At 43.4% G+C, this 19,742-nt stretch overlaps 1 protein-coding gene across 1 annotated transcript in view; it reads right to left on the bottom strand.

Moving 5' to 3' along the window:
• Window positions 1-19,742, bottom strand: part of LOC112236786 (collagen alpha-1(XI) chain-like) — a 251,133-nt gene that overhangs the window by 168,918 nt on the left and 62,473 nt on the right. Inside the window, exons 6-8 of the mRNA XM_042308834.1 lie at window positions 9,306-9,410; window positions 7,067-7,171; window positions 1,941-2,222 (exon numbers count right to left, since the gene is read on the bottom strand). Coding sequence (XP_042164768.1) covers window positions 1,941-2,222; window positions 7,067-7,171; window positions 9,306-9,410 — 492 coding nt within the window. The remainder of the gene's footprint in view (window positions 1-1,940; window positions 2,223-7,066; window positions 7,172-9,305; window positions 9,411-19,742) is intronic.

Here is a 19,742-nt window from a genome sequence, read left to right as displayed (position 1 = left end):
GGTCAGTTCAAACACACACCCCTCGGTCAGTTCAAACACACACCCTCGGTCAGTTCAAACACACACCCCTCGGTCAGTTCATACACACACCCTCGGTCAGTTCATACACACACCCTCGGTCAGTTCATACACACACCCCTCGGTCAGTTCATACACACACCCTCGGTCAGTTCATACACACACCCCCATCGGTCAGTTCATACACACACCCCTTTCGGTCAGTTCATACACACACCCCTCGGTCAGTTCATACACACACCCCCTCGGGCAGTTCATACACACACCCCTCGGGCAGTTCATACACACACCCCCTCGGTCAGTTCATACACACACCCCTCGGTCAGTTCAAACACACACCCTCGGTCAGTTCAAACACACACCCCCGGTCAGTTCATACACACACCCCCGGTCAGTTCATACACAACCCCCGGGCAGTTCATACACACACCCCTCGGGCAGTTCATACACACACCCCCGGTCAGTTCATAACACACCCCTCGGTCAGTTCAAACACACACCCCTCGGTCAAGTTCAGACAACTTCCCTCGTTCAGTTCATATGAACCCTCGGTCAGTTCATACACACACCCCTCGGTCAGTTCATACACACACCCCCAAGTCAGGTCATACACACACCCCACGGTCAGATACACACACCCCACGGTCAGTTCATACACACACCCCTCGGTCAGTTCAAACACACACCCCTCGGTCAGTTCAAACACACACCCCCGGTCAGTTCAAACACACCCCCTCGGTCAGTTCAGACACACACCCCTCGGTCAGTTCATACACACACCCTCGGTCAGTTCATACACACACCCCTCGGTCAGTTCATACACACACCCCTCGGTCAGTTCATGACACACACCCCTCGGTCAGTTCATACACACACCCCTCGGTCAGTTCATGACACACCCTCGGGCAGTTCAACACACCCCCTCGGGCAGTTCATACACACCCCCTCGGTCAGTTCAGACACACACCCCTCGGTCAGTTCAAACACACACCCCTCGGTCAGTTCATACACACTTCCCTCGTTCAGTTCATACACACACCCCTCGGTCAGTTCATACACACACCCTCGGTCAGTTCATACACACACCCCCTCGGTCAGTTCATACACACACCCCTCGGTCAGTTCATACACACCCCCTCGGTCAGTTCATACACACACCCCTCGGTCAGTTCATACACACACCCCTCGGGCAGTTCATACACACACCCCTCGGGCAGTTCATACACACACCCCTCGGTCAGTTCATACACACACCCCTCGGTCAGTTCAAACACACACCCCTCGGTCAGTTCATACACACTTCCCTCGGTCAGTTCATACACACACCCCTCGGTCAGTTCATACACACACCCCTCGGTCAGTTCATACACACACCCCTTGGTCAGGTCATACACACACCCCACGGTCAGTTCATACACACACCCCTCGGTCAGTTCAAACACACACCCCTCGGTCAGTTCATACACACACCCCTCGGTCAGTTCATACACACACCCCTCGGTCAGTTCATACACACACCCCTCGGTCAGTTCATACACACACCCCTCGGGCAGTTCATACACACACCCCTCGGGCAGTTCATACACACACCCCTCGGTCAGTTCATACACACACCCCTCGGTCAGTTCATACACACACCCCTCGGTCAGTTCAAACACACACCCCTCGGTCAGTTCATACACACACCCCTCGGTCAGGTCATACACACACCCCACGGTCAGTTCATACACACACCCCTCGGTCAGTTCAAACACACACCCCTCGGGCAGTTCATACACACACCCCTCGGGCAGTTCATACACACACCCCTCGGTCAGTTCATACACACACCCCTCGGTCAGTTCAAACACACACCCCTCAGTCAGTTCATACACACACCCCTCGGTCAGTCTAAGTTCGGGGGAGAGCGGTGCCATACTTACGGCAGTCTGGGCGAGTTCCTCCATTTCCGCGGGAACCCCCAGCCCCACCTCTTCCGCGGTACCCGTGGGGTTGGGTAGCTCATTGCCATTCTCATCATACACCCCGTACTCATACTGCTTATTGTCCAACTCGCCCCCTAGGTCATACTCCTTAAAGTCATACTCGTCCACTCCGGGGTCCACACTGTCCAGGCCAGCCTCGGAGGCGGTTTGGGGCTCCTGACCCAGTGGGGTGGCTCCAGTGACCACGTAGTCACCGGCAACCATCTCCTCCTCCGCTGCCTTATGTTACCCAAACAGGGGAGCATTGATGGGACGAGGCGGGTGGAGGGATGAGCAACGGAGGGAACAGGGTTGTTAGTCAAGCAGGTGGGGCATAGGTAGCAAGAGCAGGCTACAGTCTATGTAATGTTATACAGCTTTAGCCTTACCAGGTCAAAATGAATCCGGCATTGTGACACGTGGTGAACGCTATGGCAACGTGGTAACATCTTATTCAAGTTCCATTTACTTTAGTGGAAAATCTGTTTGTTGGTGAGATATTGATACAACTTCACGATTGTGTAATTATAGCTATTGTTTCATGTACTGCACGTCTGTATGTTGTTATGTTGAAGACTGGTCTCTTACAGTGAAGCAAACTGTAAACTATTGTCTGTGACTATGTGTAATGTTTATCTAACTGTGTTATGCTACATATACAGTGAGGGGGGAAAAAGTATTTGATCCCTTGCTAATTTTGTACGTTTGCCCACTGACAATGAAATGAGCAGTCTATCATTTTAATGGTAGGTTTATTTGAACAGTGAGAGACAGAATAACCACAAAAAAATCCAGAAAAACGCATGTCAAAAATGTTATAAATTGATTTGCATTTCAAGAGGGAAATAAGTATTTGACCCCTCTGCAAAACATGACTTAGTACTTGGTGGCAAAACCCTTGTTGGCAATCACAGAGGTCAGACGTTTCTTGTCGTTGGCCACCAGGTTTGCACACATCTCAGGAGGGATTTTGTCCCACTCCTCTTTGCAGAACTTCTCCAAGTCATTAATGTTTCGAGGCTGACGTTTGGCAACTCGAACCTTCAGCTCCCTCCACAGATGTTCTATGGGAATAAGGTCTGGAGACTGGCTAGGCCACTCCAGGACCTTAATGTGCTTCTTCTTGAGCCACTCCTTTGTTGCCTTGGCCATGTGTTTTGGGTCATTGTCATGCTGGAATACCCGTCCACGACCCATTTTCAATGCCCTGGCTGAGGGAAGAAGGTTCTCACCCAAGATTTGACAGTACATGGCCCCGTCCATCGTCCCTTTGATGCGGTGAAGTTGACCTGCCCCCTTAGCAGAAAAACACCTCCAAAGCATAATGCTTCCACCTCCATGTTTGACAGCGGGGATGATGTTCTTGGGGTCATAGGCAGCATTCCTCCTTCTCCAAACATGGCGAGTTGAGTTGATGCCAAAGAACTCCATTTTGGTCTCATCTGACCACAACACTTTCACCCAGTTGTCCTCTGAATCATTCAGATGTTCATTGGCAAACTTCAGACGGGCATGTATATGTACTTTCTTGAGCAGGGGACCTTGCGGGCGCTGCACGATTTCAGTCCTTCACGGCGTAGTGTGTTACCAATTGTTTTCTTGGTGACTATGGTCCCAGCTGCCTTGAGATCATTGACAAGATCCTCCCGTGTAGTTCTGGGCTGATTCCTCACCGTTCTCATGACCATTGCAACCTCACGAGGTGAGATCTTGCATGGAGCCCCAGGCTGAGGGAGATTGACAGGTCTTTTATGTTGCTTCCATTTGCGAATAATCACACCACCTGTTGTCACCTTCTCACCAAGCTGCATGGCGATGGTTTTGTAGCCCATTCCAGCCTTGTGTAGGTCTACAATCTTGTCCCTGACATCCCTGGAGAGCTCTTTGGTGTTGGCCATGGTGGAGAGTTTGGAATCTGATTGATTGATGGCTTCTGTGGACAGGTGTCTTTTATACAGGTAACAAACTGAGATTAGGAGCAATCCCTTTAAGAGTGTGCTCCTAATCTCAGCTCGTTACCTGTATAAAAGACACCTGGGAGCCAGAAATCTTTCTGATTGAGAGGGGGTCAAATACTTTTTCCCCTCATTAAAATGCAAATCAATTCATAACATTTTTGACATGCGTTTTTTTGTTGTGGTTATTCTGTCTCTCACTGTTCAAATAAACCTACCATTAAAATGATAGACTGATCATTTCTTGGTCAGTGGGCAAACGTACAAAATCAGCAGGGGATCAAATCCTTATTTTCCTCACTGTAGTATCCGTGTCCAGTATCCATTTCAGGTCTATGACAACAAACAACAAAACGTGCAAATAAAGTGTTACCCGGATGACATCACAAAAAGCATTATAAAGTCTGATGATCAAATTTACATCAAGACGGTTTGAGCAGACTTTAGGTTACTTCAGTCTTTTATACACAAACATAATACAGTATCAGTATCAGTACCAGAATATCAATATATGAACAAAAAGACTAAAATAGATGAGACACTAGAAGCATCTTTCATGAAATGGTAAAATCTACAATATAGAAATGTGCAACAATACAAAGTACATACGTATGTGTACAAGGAATTTGATTGATTCAATAGATACCAAATATTGATTACGGTGAGACTGTAGTATTTATGACATACTCTGCATTTTGCACAGTTCTACAACAACCAATCACACAGCACTGTCACTACTCTGTCACTACTCTGCCATTTTCGAAGAGTGATCGTTGTGGATTTAGAATGTGGATGCCATCAAAATGGATGTCTCGACACAGGTATCTGAGCACGTAGCCTGTAGGGTAGAACGGGGTAACATAACCCAGAGGGGTCCAATGTACTCCCCTTCTCTTCCTTGTGGTCAATTGAGATAATATATGCTATTGAGGGCCAAATAACCCAGTGAATTCACATCCATTTGGAACACATTGCTACTGCAGTAACACAGTGCAACAAGTATCATAATCAGCTGTGAAGATGTCTCTGATTGGTTGATCATAGTTCTATTGGAGCGATTGGGAGAAGAACTACGAATCAAAAGGTCTTGCAGCAGACCGGCCATCTATGGCTGAAAAGGGGGTGATTTACTGTGACACCATATCTCACTGGTGACAGAACCACAAACCCCATGTTAAACTCAGCAGAAACCTGACTGGTAAGAGCCGTGGCTTGGTTCTCCACAGAGAGAACTTTATTTCCCGTTTATGATTGGACACTGAATATCAAATCAAATCAAATGTATTTATATAGCCCTTCGTACATCAGCTGATATCTCAAAGTGCTGTACAGAAACCCAGCCTAAAACCCCAAACAGCAAGCAATGCAGGTGTAGAAGCACGGTGGCTAGGAAAAACTCCCTAGAAAGGCCAAAACCTAGGAAGAAACCTAGAGAGGAACCAGGCTATGTGGGGTGGCCAGTCCTCTTCTGGCTGTGCCGGGTGGATAGTGAATAGTGTCAATCATGGATAAGGCTGCAAATCAAATAGTTTCACCTACGTACCATTAAACTCATACAGAAAAATACACAACTATTAAAATTAAAATGAGCATGTCCATGAAGTGACTTTGAAGATTTGATTTGATATTAGTTTGGTCTAAGATGCCCTCTAAACACAGACCTTAGTGCTGTTTATCCTGTGAAACAGTGAGTTGGGCCTCTACATTGGAACACACATCACTTCACTTAAACCCTGTGTGGTTCCTACTACAAAAATGCCACTAGCAACTTCTTGGACCCACACAGACTAAAGACAAATGCCTTTTCTAATTCGAAAACAGACCGTGAAATATATTCCTAGCTTATTTTTTATTTCCAGTTAATTGCAGAAAAAGTTATTATTGCGTATGAGTATACCAGAACAACTTAAATGGCCAAAATACCCTGTCTGTTATTCCATTATAATACCGTTTTAATACCATTATAATACCATTACCATTATATTACCATTATAATACCATTATAATACCATTATAACACCATTATAATACCATTATAATACCATTATAACACCATTATAATACCATTATATTACCATTATAATACCATTATAACACCATTATAATACCATTACCATTATAATACCATTACCATTATAATACCATTACCATTATAATACCATTATAATACCATTATTATACCATTACCATTATAATACCATTATAATACCATTACAATACCATTGCCATTATTATACCATTACCATTATAATACCATTATAATACAAGTATAATACCATTACCATTATAATACCATTATAATACCATTACCATCTAATATATATAAAACCTTACTGAAGAAGACAGATAACCATTCTATTATTTTTTCAATGTACTAAAATGACCCAACAATATATATCAGTGCCATCTACGTTGACTGTTGATGAAGTGTAAAGCACATGCACGCCCTGGCCTTGGTTATCTGTGTTTTCTTAATTATGTTGGTTAGGCCAGGGTGTGACATGGGGGATTTATGTGTCTTGTTTTGTCTAGGGGATTTGTAGTCTATGGGGTTGTGTTCAGTTGAGTGTTCTAGGTAAGTCTATGGTTGCCTGGAGTGGTTCTCAATCAGAGGCTGATGTTTATCGTTGTCTCTGATTGGGAACCATGTTTAGGCAGCCATATTCTTTAGGTATCTTGTGGGTGATTGTTCCTGTCTCTGGGTTTTGCACCAGTTAGGACTGTTTCGCTTTTTCCACGGTTTCTTATTTTGTATAGTGTTCACGTTTTCATCTTTCATTAAAGATGTTTATAAATAACCACGCTGCATTTTGGTCCTCCTCTCCTTCCCAGGAAGAAAGCCGTTACATTGATACTTAGGAAACTGCAACCTTAGTCAAACTTGAATTAAACAACAGAAAGCTACATATTATTTGCATGTATCTGAGACTAAATGTCACTGGATAGCATTAAGGTGGATTGAATGAAATGATGCATGACATATTGCTTCTGATGTTTAATCTTGTCTTTGTTATTTCATACCATATTCTTCCTTAGCTCATAGGTCTTCATTGTCTCTTTCACTTTCCAAATACTGCACTTTGTTTCTTATAATAAAAAGTAGATAAAATATAAAAATCTAAAAGTTACCTGGTTCGGTCCACCGGTGGCAATGGGAGACTGAGTCTGAGTATCCTCTACAGTTCCGTAGTCACTGTCAGTATAGTCAGTGTATTCTCCGTCTACATTGTTTAGCTAAAGTTGTGTCGCATCAGGAAAAAAGGAAAGAAGGAGAAGAAACAGAGAAGCAGGTTAACACAGAAGGAGCAGTCTGTTCAGCTGGCTTTAACTCTGCTGGGTTTATAGAGAGAGAGAGAGAGAGAGACAGAGAGAGAGAGACAGACAGAGAGAGAGACAGACAGTGAGACCAAGAGAGAGAGAGACAAAGAGAGAGACAGAGACAGAAACAGACAGAGAGACAGAAACAGAGAGACAGACAGGGAGACCAAGAGAGAGAGACAGACAGAGAGAGAGACAGAGAGAGAGAGACAGAGAGAGACAGAGAGAGAGAGAGAGAGAGAGAGAGAGAGAGAGACAGAGAGAGACAGACAGAGAGAGAGACAGACAGTGAGACCAAGAGAGAGAGAGACAAAGAGAGAGACAGAGACAGAAACAGACAGAGAGACAGAAACAGAGAGACAGACAGGGAGACCAAGAGAGAGAGACAGACAGAGAGAGAGACAGAGAGAGAGACAGAGAGAGACGGAGAGAGAGAGAGACAGAGACAGAGAGAGAGAGAGAGAGAGTGAGGGGGAGACAGACATGTAGGAAGGTGGAGGTTAGGTATAGCTTCCAGTCTAGCAACACAGATTTACATCCAGAAAATGACAGAGGAAGAGATCTGGATGTGATCTGATGTTATTTATTTTTTACTGGTACTGTCACCACTAATACTCCGCGTACAGAACTACAGCGACCGCTGCTTGATAGCCATTTATCTGTGTCTTCTTCTTAGCGACCGCTAACCTTTTTATCTGCTGGCTTTCTAGAGGCCAGGAACATTAGGGGCGTTTAGCCTTAGACTTAAGGGACTTTCGGGCCCTTTTCTTTTTCATGTAGACACTACGTTTCTTTCTCTGGAAGAAGGTAATAGTGATAGAAAAACAAGACGACACTGAGAAGGCCAAAAAGATGCCTGTTCACCCCACTGCCTGTTCACCCCGCTATCATCCAGAAGGCGAGGTCAGTACAGGTGCATCAAAGCGGGGACCCGAGAGACTGAAAAACAGCTTCTATCTCAATGCCATCAGACTGTTAAACAGCCATCACTAACATTGAGTGGCAGCTGCCAACATACTGACTCAATCTCTAGCCACTTTAATAATAAATAATTGGGTGTAATAAGTGTATCAATAGTCACTTTAAACAATGCCACTCTATATAATGTATACATACCCTACATTACTCATATCATATGTATATACTGTACTCTATACCATCTACTGCATCTTACCTATGCCGTTCAGCCATCGCTCATCCATATATTTATATGTACATATTCTTATTCATCCCTTTACACTTCTGTGAATAAGGCAGTTGTTGTGAAATTGTTAGATGACTTGTTAGATGTTACTGCACGGTCGGAGGCACAAGCATTTCACTGCACAAGCATTTCACTACACATTTCACTACACAGAAGCACAATCATTTCACTACACATTTCACTACACAGAAGCACAAGCATTTCACTACACAGAAGCACAAGCATTTCGCTACACATTTCACTACACAGAAGCACAAGCATTTCGCTACACATTTCACTACACAGAAGCACAAGCATTTCACTACACATTTCACTACACATTTCACTACACAGAAGCACAAGCATTTCACTACACATTTCACTACACAGAAGCACAAGCATTTCACTACACATTTCACTACACAGAAGGACAAGCATTTCACTACACAGAAGCACAAGCATTTCGCTACACTCGCATTAACATCTGCTAACCATGTGTATGTGACAAATAACATTTTATTTTATCAGAGGAAGGGATTGAAAGTAAACATCAACACCAGAAATAGTTTTCAACCTGAGACACAAACCTGAACATAAGACAAACCAATCAAAAGCTGGCATTCACCACGTGTGAGAGCAGAGGGCGGGCCTTATAGCTACAATAAGATTACAAGTTTGATTGACACATCAAGACATACAGTAAACGGTAGAGCAGAGGGCGGAGCTTATAGCTACAATATTGATTGACACATCAAGACATTCAGTAAACGATAGACCACAAAGAATTGGGAAAGGGGGGTATGGCACAAAGGGTACAGTAAGAAACCACAGGACAAAACAAGCATCTTTCTTCAGTGTTTTGTTTACCTTTGGGTCACTACCCGCCTCATACTCGTCTGTTGGAACAGTCTCTCCTTCTACTTCAGAATAATCATAAAACTCACTGTAATCTAAGTCATCGGTAGTAGTGTACTGGAGGGGGAGAGGGAGAAATGTTAGCGTTAGCATGTTAGCGTTAGCATGTTAGCATTAGCATTAGCATAACAGAGAAAAATCAATTTCTCAGCAAAAACAAAAGGTGATATAAAACATAACCTGTACTGTACTGTACATATTATGAATTAAAACCTGTCTGAAAATAACACTCATTAGATTTGCATTATCCAATTAAAAAAAAGCTGAATAATATTGTACAATGTAATTAGAATGTCATATTGTATAAGTCATCAAAGTATTGTCTCCAACGACATGCTGTGTAGCTTGACTGTCAACGGAAATGCATAGCTAACGCTTGTTCATAAAACTGATGTGTAGCTGCACAGTACATGACAATACTTTCTTACTATAGCAATATCATTAATCAGTGATTAAAGGTAGACTCAGCGAAATGACGTTGCCACGAGCAGCACCGGAGATATTGAGATGAGTGAGATCGAAGGTGCATGGGTTCTGTTCACACTGTTACAGCCTGATAGCCAGGGGACCAAAAACAGTAGAGAAGTTGAGCCTCGTGCTTCAACACTCTTCGTTGTCGCGGACATTGACCCACTATGCTGTTTACTTTCTGCATCTATGTGATATCGCTGAGTCTACTTTTAAACAACACAACTACAAAGCAAAGTAATGGGTTAAGCCTCAGTTGGCCATAACACTCTAAACATGAAAATAAATACTAAGACCAGCACTGATAGAGTCCATGTAGAGCTACAGTTTTATAAACAGGTGGGGGTGTTTTAAAAGATAATACAACGCTGACATCAGGGAAAGCTATGAGAAGTACCAGCTGCATGTAGTAAAGCTGAGGGTTGGTAGTGGAACCTGGCATTCATAGCAATGGTTTGATTTATATCCTACAGCACTTACATCTGAAGCAGACTAGATGAATGACTGACAAGGCACAAATCTGTTGTTCTACCCCTGAACAGGCAGTTAACCCACTGTTCCTAGGCTGTCATAGAAAATAAGAATTTGTTCATAACTGACTTGCCTGGTTAAATAAAGGAAAAATAAATAATGTGTACCTTCCTGCTGGATTTGCTTCCCCTTTCTTTCCCTGTGGTTTATATATGGTTTAAATGTGATTTATATGTGGTTTATACGTGTGGCTTAAATGTGAATTATATGTGGTTTAAATGTGATTCATGTGTGGTTTAAATGTGATTTATATGTGGTTTACACGTGTGGTTTAAATGTGGTTTATACGTGTGGCTTAAATGTGAATTATATGTGGTTTATATGTGTGGGTGTCCTCGGATGGGGCCACAGTGTCTCCTGACCCCTCCTGTCTCAGCCTCCAGTATTTATGCTGCAGTAGTTAATGTGTCGGGTGGCTAGGGTCAGTTTGTTATATCTGGAGTACCTCTCCTGTCCTATTCAGTGTCCTGTGTGAATCTAAGTGTGCGTTCTCTAATTCTCTCTTTCTCTCTCTCTCTCTCTCTCTCTCTCTCTCTCTCTCGGAGGACCTGAGCCCTAGGACCATGCCCCAGGACTACCTGACATGATGACTCCTTGCTGTCCCCAGTCCACCTGGCGGTGCTGCTGCTCCAGTTTCAACTGTTCTGCCTTATTATTACTCGACCATGCTGGTCATTTATGAACATTTGAACATCTTGGCCATGTTCTGTTATAATCTCCACCCGGCACAGCTAGAAGAGGACTGGCCACCCCACATATGCTCTCTCTAATTCTCTCTTTCTTTCTCTCTCTCGGAGGACCTGAGCCCTAGGACCATGCCCCAGGACTACCTGACATGATGACTCCTTGCTGTCCCCAGTCCACCTGACTGTGCTGCTGCTCCAGTTTCAACTGTTCTGCCTTATTATTATACGACCATGCTGGTCATTTATGAACATTTGAACATCTTGGCCATGTTCTGTTATAATCTCCACCCAGCACAGCCAGAAGAGGACTGGCCACCCCACATAGCCTGGTTCCTCTCTAGGTTTCTTCCTAGGTTTTGGCCTTTCTAGGGAGTTTTTCCTAGCCACCGTGCTTCTACACCTGCATTGCTTGCTGTTTGGGGTTTTAGGCTGGGTTCCTGTACAGCACTTTGAGATATCAGCTGATGTACGAAGGGCTATATAAATAAATTTGATTTGATTTGGTTTATATATGGTTTAAATGTGATTTATATGTGGTTTATATGTGGTTTATATATGGTTTATATGTGATTTATATATGGTTTATATGTGGTTTATATGTGATTTATATGTGGTTTATATATGGTTTATATGTGGTTTAAATGTGATTTATATGTGATTTAGATGTGGTTTATATATGGTTTATATGTGGTTTATATATGGTTTAAATGTGGTTTATATGTGATTTATATGTGGTTTATATATGGTTTATATGTGGTTTATATGTGTGGTTTATACGTGTGGTTACACTGAGGAGGTGTATGTGTGAATGGCTGACTGTCATTAACACCATCCCCAGTGAACTGAATAAAACACAATCTTATGACTCAGAGGAAGTGGGCAGTGAAAGAGGATTTACTATGAACGGTAGCAGTACAATTCTATCCAGATGTTTAACTGACTATTCAATGATGATCTATGCAATGTAAAATGTAGAGTAAACTGTGTACACCCGAATGTATATTTCACATTATCTGATCATTGTTAACTTTGTATACCAAAACAGTCAGAGAGGTTTAACTTGACTGTTTGATATGGGTTAAAAGCATTTCATCCTTCAGAGATGAACCAATGTTAGACCCAGTCCAGCTGCTGAGCTGATAATGGGACTAAGGAAAGAGAGAGAGAGAGAGAGAGAGAGAGAGAGAGAGATTTCACTTTGTTTGGCAATGTAAACATAAGTTTCCCGTGCCAATAAATCCCCTTAAATTGAACATTGAGAGAAAGAGAGAGAGAGAGAGAGAGAGAGAGAGAGAGAGAGAGAGAGAGAGGAAAGAGAGAGAGGAAAGAGAGAGAGAGAGAGAGAGGAAAGAGAGAGAAGATCACATCCAGGCAACTCAGCAGATTTACATCCTGACACTGCTCTGGCAAGGCACCAAGAGCAAGGCACTCTGGGTAAGGACTGGAGCTTCCAGGAGAGTGGGGGCATTAATATCTCTCTACAGTAGACTGTTAGAGGTCTCTCTCCTCCAAGATAAATGCATATCTATCTACAGTAGACTGTTAGAGGTGTCTGCCCTCTTGTGGTCTAACCTATTGTTCAGTTGTGTGTTTAAAGTGTTTTAATAATGGGTGTTGTTCTGTTTTAATAGGTGTTGTTCTGTTTTAATAGGTGTTGTTCTGTTCTAATGGGTGTTGTTCTGTTTTAATAGGTGTTGTTCTGTTTTAATAGGTGTTGTTCTGTTCTAATGGGTGTTGTTCTGTTTTAATGGGTGTTGTTCTGTTTTAATGGGTGTTGTTCTGTTTTAATGGGTGTTGTTCTGTTTTAATAGGTGTTGTTCTGTTTTAATGGGTGTTGTTCTGTTTTAATGGGTGTTGTTCTGTTTTAATAGGTGTTGTTCTGTTCTAATGGGTGTTGTTCTGTTCTAATGGGTGTTGTTCTGTTTTAATAGGTGTTGTTCTGTTTTAATGGGTGTTGTTCTGTTTTAATGGGTGTTGTTCTGTTCTAATGGGTGTATAAATGAGTCATAATAACGGAAAACCCTGCTGGTCTTGTGATAAGAATGATTTAGTGCATTTTATTGTCACATCATACTAAACTCAGCAAAAAAAGAAACGTCCATTTTTCTGGACCATGTCTTTCATTGATAATTCATAAAAATCCAAATAACTTCACAGATCTTCATTGTAAAGGGTTTAAACACTGTTTCCCATGCTTGTTCAATTAACCATAATAATTAATGAACATGCACCTGTGGAATGGTCGTTAGGACACTAACAGCTTACAGACGGTAGGCTATTAAGGTCACAGTTATGAAAACGTAGGACACTAAAGAGGCCTTTCTACTCACTCTGAAAAACACCAAAAGAAAGATGCCTAGGGTCCCTGCTCATCTGCGTGAACGTGCCTTAGGCATGCTCCAAGGAGGCATGAGGACTGCAGATGTGGCCAGGGCAATACATTGCAATGTCCGTACTGTGAGATGCCTAAGACAGAGCTACAGGGAGACAGGACGGACAGCTGAGGGTCCTCGCAGTGGCAGACCACGTGTAACAACACCTGTACATGATCGGGACATCCGAACATCACATCTGCGGGACAGGTACAGGATGGCAACAACAACTGCCTGAGTTAAACCAGGAATGCACATTCCCTCCATCAGTGCTCAGATTGTCTGCAATAGGCTGAGAGAGGGTGGACTGAGGGCTTGTAGGCATGTTGTAAGGCAGGTCCTCACCAGATATCACCGGCAACAACGTCGCCTATGGGCACAAATCCACCGTCGCTGGACCAGACAGGACTGGCAAAAAGTGCTCTTCACTGATGAATCACGGTTGTCTCACAAGGCGAATGAGCTTTACACCGAGGCCTGTACTCTGGAGCGGGATCAATTTGGAGGTGGAGGGTCTGTCATGATCTGGGGCAGTGTGTCACAGCATCATCGGACTGAGCTTGTTGTCATTGCAGGCAATCTTAACGCTGTGCGTTACAGGGAAGACATCCCCCTTCCTGCAGGCTCTTCCTGACATGACCCTCCAGCATGACAATACCACCAGCCATACTGCTCATTCTGTGCATGATTTCCTGCAAGACAGGAAGGTCAGTGTTCTGCTATGAACTGCGAAGAGCCCGGATCTCAATCACATTGAGCACGTCTGGGACCTGTTGGATCGGAGGGTGAGGGCTAAGGCCAATCCCCCCAGAAATATTTTGGAACTTGCAGGTGCCTTGGTGGAAAAGTGGGGTAACATCTCACAGCAAGAACTGGCAAATCTGGTGCAGTCCATGAGGAGAAGATGCACTGCAGTGCTTAATGCAGCTGGTGGCCACACCAGATAGTGACTGTTACTTATGATTTTAACCCCCCTTTGTTCAGGGACACATTAATCAATTTATGTTAGTCACATGTTTGTGGAACTTGTTCAGTGAGAGGACGTTTATTTTTTTGCTGAATTTATACAGTTTAATCTGTGGAAAACACAGATGTCATCTATGACTTTACAGAACAGTGCTCAGGCACGTGGTTGGCTGAGTGTTTTGTTATGATTCTGAAACATAACACTGCGTACGGTCTGGCTTCTGTTCCATTGGTGGATCTGTGAAACGTATTAGCGAACAAGAGAACTATTCTCTCCAAATTGGACACAGCCTGGAATTTAAAGATTTTCCACTGTGATGTAATTCCGTTACGAAGCAACAAAAGAAAAGGTGAATAACATTGAAGAGTAAAAGAGTGTTCTGAAGAGATCATCAGAAGTCTTACTGGGTTAATGGATGACCAACAGGAGCAACGAGACTCCAATGACCATACTTCTTCTTCTTCTAATGTTAAAGGTAGTAAACACCATGAATATACCTCTAACAATGTTGAAATACACACCTCCCTCTAACAATGTTGAAATACACACCTCCCTCTAACAATGTTGAAATACACACCTCCCTCTAACGATGTTGAAATACACACCTCCCTCTAACAATGTTGAAATACACACCTCCCTCTAACAATGTTGAAATACACACCTCCCTCTAACAATGTTGAAATACACACCTCCCTCTAACAATGTTGAAATACACACCTCCCTCTAACAATGTTGAAACACACACCTCCCTCTAATGATGTTGAAACACACACCTCCCTCTAATGATGTTGAAATACACACCTCCCTCTAATGATGTTGAAATACACACCTCCCTCTAATGATGTTGAAATACACACCTCCCTCTAATGATGTTGAAACACACACCTCCCTCTAATGATGTTGAAATACACACCTCCCTCTAATGATGTTCTAAGACACACCCCTCTCTCTAATGATATTCTAAGACACACCCCTCTCTCTAATGATGTTCTAAGACACACCTCTCTAATGATGCTCTAAGACACACCCCTCTCTCTAATGATGTTCTAAGACACACCACTCTCTCTAATGATGTTCTAAGACACACCCCTCTAATGATGCTCTAAGACACACCCCTCTCTCTAATGATGTTCTAAGACACACCCCTCTCTCTAATGATATTCTAAGACACACCCCTCTAATGATGCTCTAAGACACACCCCTCTAATGATGCTCTGAGACACACCTCTCTAATGATGTTCTAAGACACACCTCTCTAATGATGCTCTAAGACACACCCCTCTCTCTAATGATGTTCTAAGACACACCACTCTCTCTAATGATGTTCTAAGACACACCACTCTCTCTAATGATATTCTAAGACACTCCCCTCTAATGATGCTCTAAGACACACCCCTCTCTCTAATGATGTTCTAAGACACACCCCTCTCTCTAATGATATTCTAAGACACACCCCTCTAATGATGCTCTAAGACACACCCCTCTCTCTAATTATGTTCTAAGACACACCCCTCTCTCTAATGATGCTCTAAGACACACCCCTCTCTAATGATGTTCTAAGACACACCCCTCTCTCTAATGCTGTTCTAAGACACACCCCTCTCTCTAATGATGTTCTAAGACACACCCCTCTCTCTAATGATGTTCTAAGACACACCCCTCTCTCTAATGATATTCTAAGACACACCCCTCTAATGATGCTCTAAGACACACCCCTCTAATGATGCTCTGAGACACCTCTCTAATGATGCTCTAAGACACACCCCTCTAAGACTCTAATGATGCTCTAAGACACACCCCTCTCTAATGATGTTCTAAGACACACCTCTCTAATGATGCTCTCTCTCTAATGATGTTCTAAGACACACCCCTCTCTCTAATGATGTTCTAAGACACACCCCTCTCTCTAATGATGTTCTAAGACACACCCCTCTAATGATGTTCTAAGACACACCCTCTCTCTAATGATGCTCTAAGACACACCCCTCTCTCTAATGATGCTCTAAGACACACCCCTCTCTCTAATGATGCTCTAAGACACACCCCTCTCTCTAATGATGCTCTAAGACACACCCCTCTAATGATGCTCTAAGACACACCCCTCTCTAATGATGCTCTAAGACACACCCCTCTCTCTAATGATGCTTCTAAGACACACCCCTCTCTCTAATGATGCTCTAAGACACACCCCTCTCTCTAATGATGTTCTAAGACACACCCCTGATGTTCTAAGACACACCCCTCTCTAATGATATTCTAAGACACACCCCTCTAATGATGCTCTAAGACACACCCCTCTAATGATGCTCTAGACACACCTCTCTAATGATGCTCTAAGACACACCCCTCTCTCTAATGATGCTCTAAGACACACCCTCTCTCTAATGATGTTCTAAGACACACCCCTCTCTCTAATGATGCTCTAAGACACACCCCTCTCTAATGATGTTCTAAGACACACCCCTCTCTAATGATGTTCTAAGACACACCCCTCTAATGATGTTCTAAGACACACCCTCTAATGATGTTCTCTCTAATGATGCTCTAAGACACACCCCTCTCTCTAATGATGCTCTAAGACACACCCCTCTCTCTAATGATGCTCTAAGACACACCCCTCTCTCTAATGATGCTCTAAGACACACCCCTCTAATGATGTTCTAAGACACACCCCTCTCTAATGATGCTCTAAGACACACCCCTCTCTAATGATATTCTAAGACACACCCCTCTCTCTAATGATGCTCTAAGACACACCCCTCTCTCTAATGATGTTCTAAGACACACCCCTCTCTCTAATGATATTCTAAGACACACCCCTCTAATGATGCTCTAAGACACACCCCTCTAATGATGCTCTAAGACACACCTCTCTAATGATGCTCTAAGACACACCCCTCTCTCTAATGATGCTCTAAGACACACCCCTCTCTAATGATGCTCTAAGACACACCCCTCTCTCTAATGATGCTCTAAGACACACCCCTCTCTCTAATGATGTTCTAAGACACACCCCTCTCTAATGATGCTCTAAGACACACCCCTCTCTAATGATGTTCTAAGACACACCCCTCTCTCTAATGATGATGTTCTAAGACACACCCCTCTCTCTAATGATGCTCTAAGACACACCCCTCTCTCTAATGATGTTCTAAGACACACCCCTCTCTCTAATGATGTTCTAAGACACACCCCTCTCTCTAATGATGCTCTAAGACACACCCCTCTCTAATGATGCTCTAAGACACACCCTCTCTCTAATGATGCTCTAAGACACACCCCTCTCTCTAATGATGTTATAAGACACACCCCTCTCTCTAATGATGCTCTAAGACACACCCCTCTCTCTAATGATGCTCTAAGACACACCCCTCTCTCTATGATGCTCTAAGACACACCCCTCTCTCTAATGATGTTCTAAGACACACCCCTCTCTCTAATGATGTTCTAAGACACACCCCTCTCTCTAATGATGTTCTAAGACACACCCCTCTCTCTAATGATGACACACCCCTCTCTCTAATGATGTTCTAAGACACACCCCTCTCTCTAATGATGCTCTAAGACACACCCCTCTCTCTAATGATGCTCTAAGACACACCCCTCTCTCTAATGATGTTCTAAGACACACCCCTCTCTCTAATGATGTTCTAAGACACACCCTCTCTCTAATGATGCTCTAAGACACACCCCTCTCTCTAATGATGTTCTAAGACACACCCCTCTAATGATGCTCTAAGACACACCCTCTCTCTAATGATGTTCTAAGACACACCCCTCTCTCTAATGATGCTCTAAGACACACCCCTCTAATGATGTTCTAAGACACACCCCTCTCTCTAATGATGCTCTAAGACACACCCCTCTCTAATGATGTTCTAAGACACACCCCTCTCTCTAATGATGTTCTAAGACACACCCCTCTCTCTAATGATGCTCTAAGACACACCCCTCTCTCTAATGATGTTCTAAGACACACCCCTCTCTCTAATGATATTCTAAGACACACCCCTCTCTAATGATGTTCTAAGACACACCCCTCTCTCTAATGATGTTCTAAGACACACCCCTCTAATGATGCTCTAAGACACACCCCTCTCTCTAATGATGTTCTAAGACACACCCCTCTCTCTAATGATGCTCTAAGACACACCCCTCTAATGATGCTCTGAGACACACCCCTCTCTCTAATGATGCTCTAAGACACACCCCTCTCTAATGATGTTCTAAGACACACCCCTCTCTCTAATGATGTTCTAAGACACACCCCTCTAATGATGCTCTAAGACACACCCCTCTCTCTAATGATGCTCTAAGACACACCCCTCTCTCTAATGATGCTCTAAGACACACCCCTCTCTCTAATGATGCTCTAAGACACACCCCTCTAATGATGTTCTAAGACACACCCCTCTCTCTAATGATGCTCTAAGACACACCCCCTCTCTCTAATGATGTTCTAAGACACACCACTCTCTCTAATGATGCTCTAAGACACAATGATGCTCTAAGACACACCCCTCTCTAATGATGTTCTAAGACACACCCCTCTCTCTAATGATGTTCTAAGACACACCCCTCTCTCTAATGATGCTCTAAGACACACCCCTCTCTCTAATGATGCTCTAAGACACACCCCTCTCTAATGATGCTCTAAGACACACCCCTCTCTAATGATGTTCTAAGACACACCCTCTCTCTAATGATGCTCTAAGACACACCCCTCTCTCTAATGATGCTCTAAGACACAATGATGTTCAAGACACACTCTCTAATGATATTCTAAGACACACCCTCTCTCTAATGATGCTCTAAGACACACCCCTCTAATGATGCTCTGTTCTAAGACACACCCCTCTCTCTAATGATGCTCTAAGACACACCCACCCCTCTCTAATGATGCTCTAAGACACACCCCTCTCTCTAATGATGCTCTAAGACACACCCTCTGATGATGTTCTAAGACACACCCCTCTCTCTAATGATGCTCTAAGACACACCCCTCTCTCTAATGATGTTCTAAGACACACCCTCTAATGATCTCTAAGACTAATGATGTTCTAAGACACACCCCTCTCTCTAATGATGTTCTAAGACACACCCTCTAATGATGTTCTAAGACACACCCCTCTAATGATGCTCTAAGACACACCCCTCTCTCTAATGATGTTCTAAGACACACCCCTCTCTAATGATGCTTCTAAGACACACCCCTCTCTAATGATGCTCTAAGACACACCCCTCTAATGATGCTCTAAGACACACTCTCTCTAATGATGCTCTAAGACACACCCCTCTCTCTAATGATGTTCTAAGACACCCCTCTCTAATGATGTTCTAAGACACACCCCTCTAATGATGCTCT

The sequence above is a fragment of the Oncorhynchus tshawytscha genome, linkage group LG29, assembly GCF_018296145.1.
Source record: "Oncorhynchus tshawytscha isolate Ot180627B linkage group LG29, Otsh_v2.0, whole genome shotgun sequence".
Taxonomy (NCBI): domain Eukaryota; kingdom Metazoa; phylum Chordata; class Actinopteri; order Salmoniformes; family Salmonidae; genus Oncorhynchus; species Oncorhynchus tshawytscha.
Note: the sequence above shows the minus strand (reverse complement) of the source record. Positions and strands in the feature narration are given on the sequence as shown.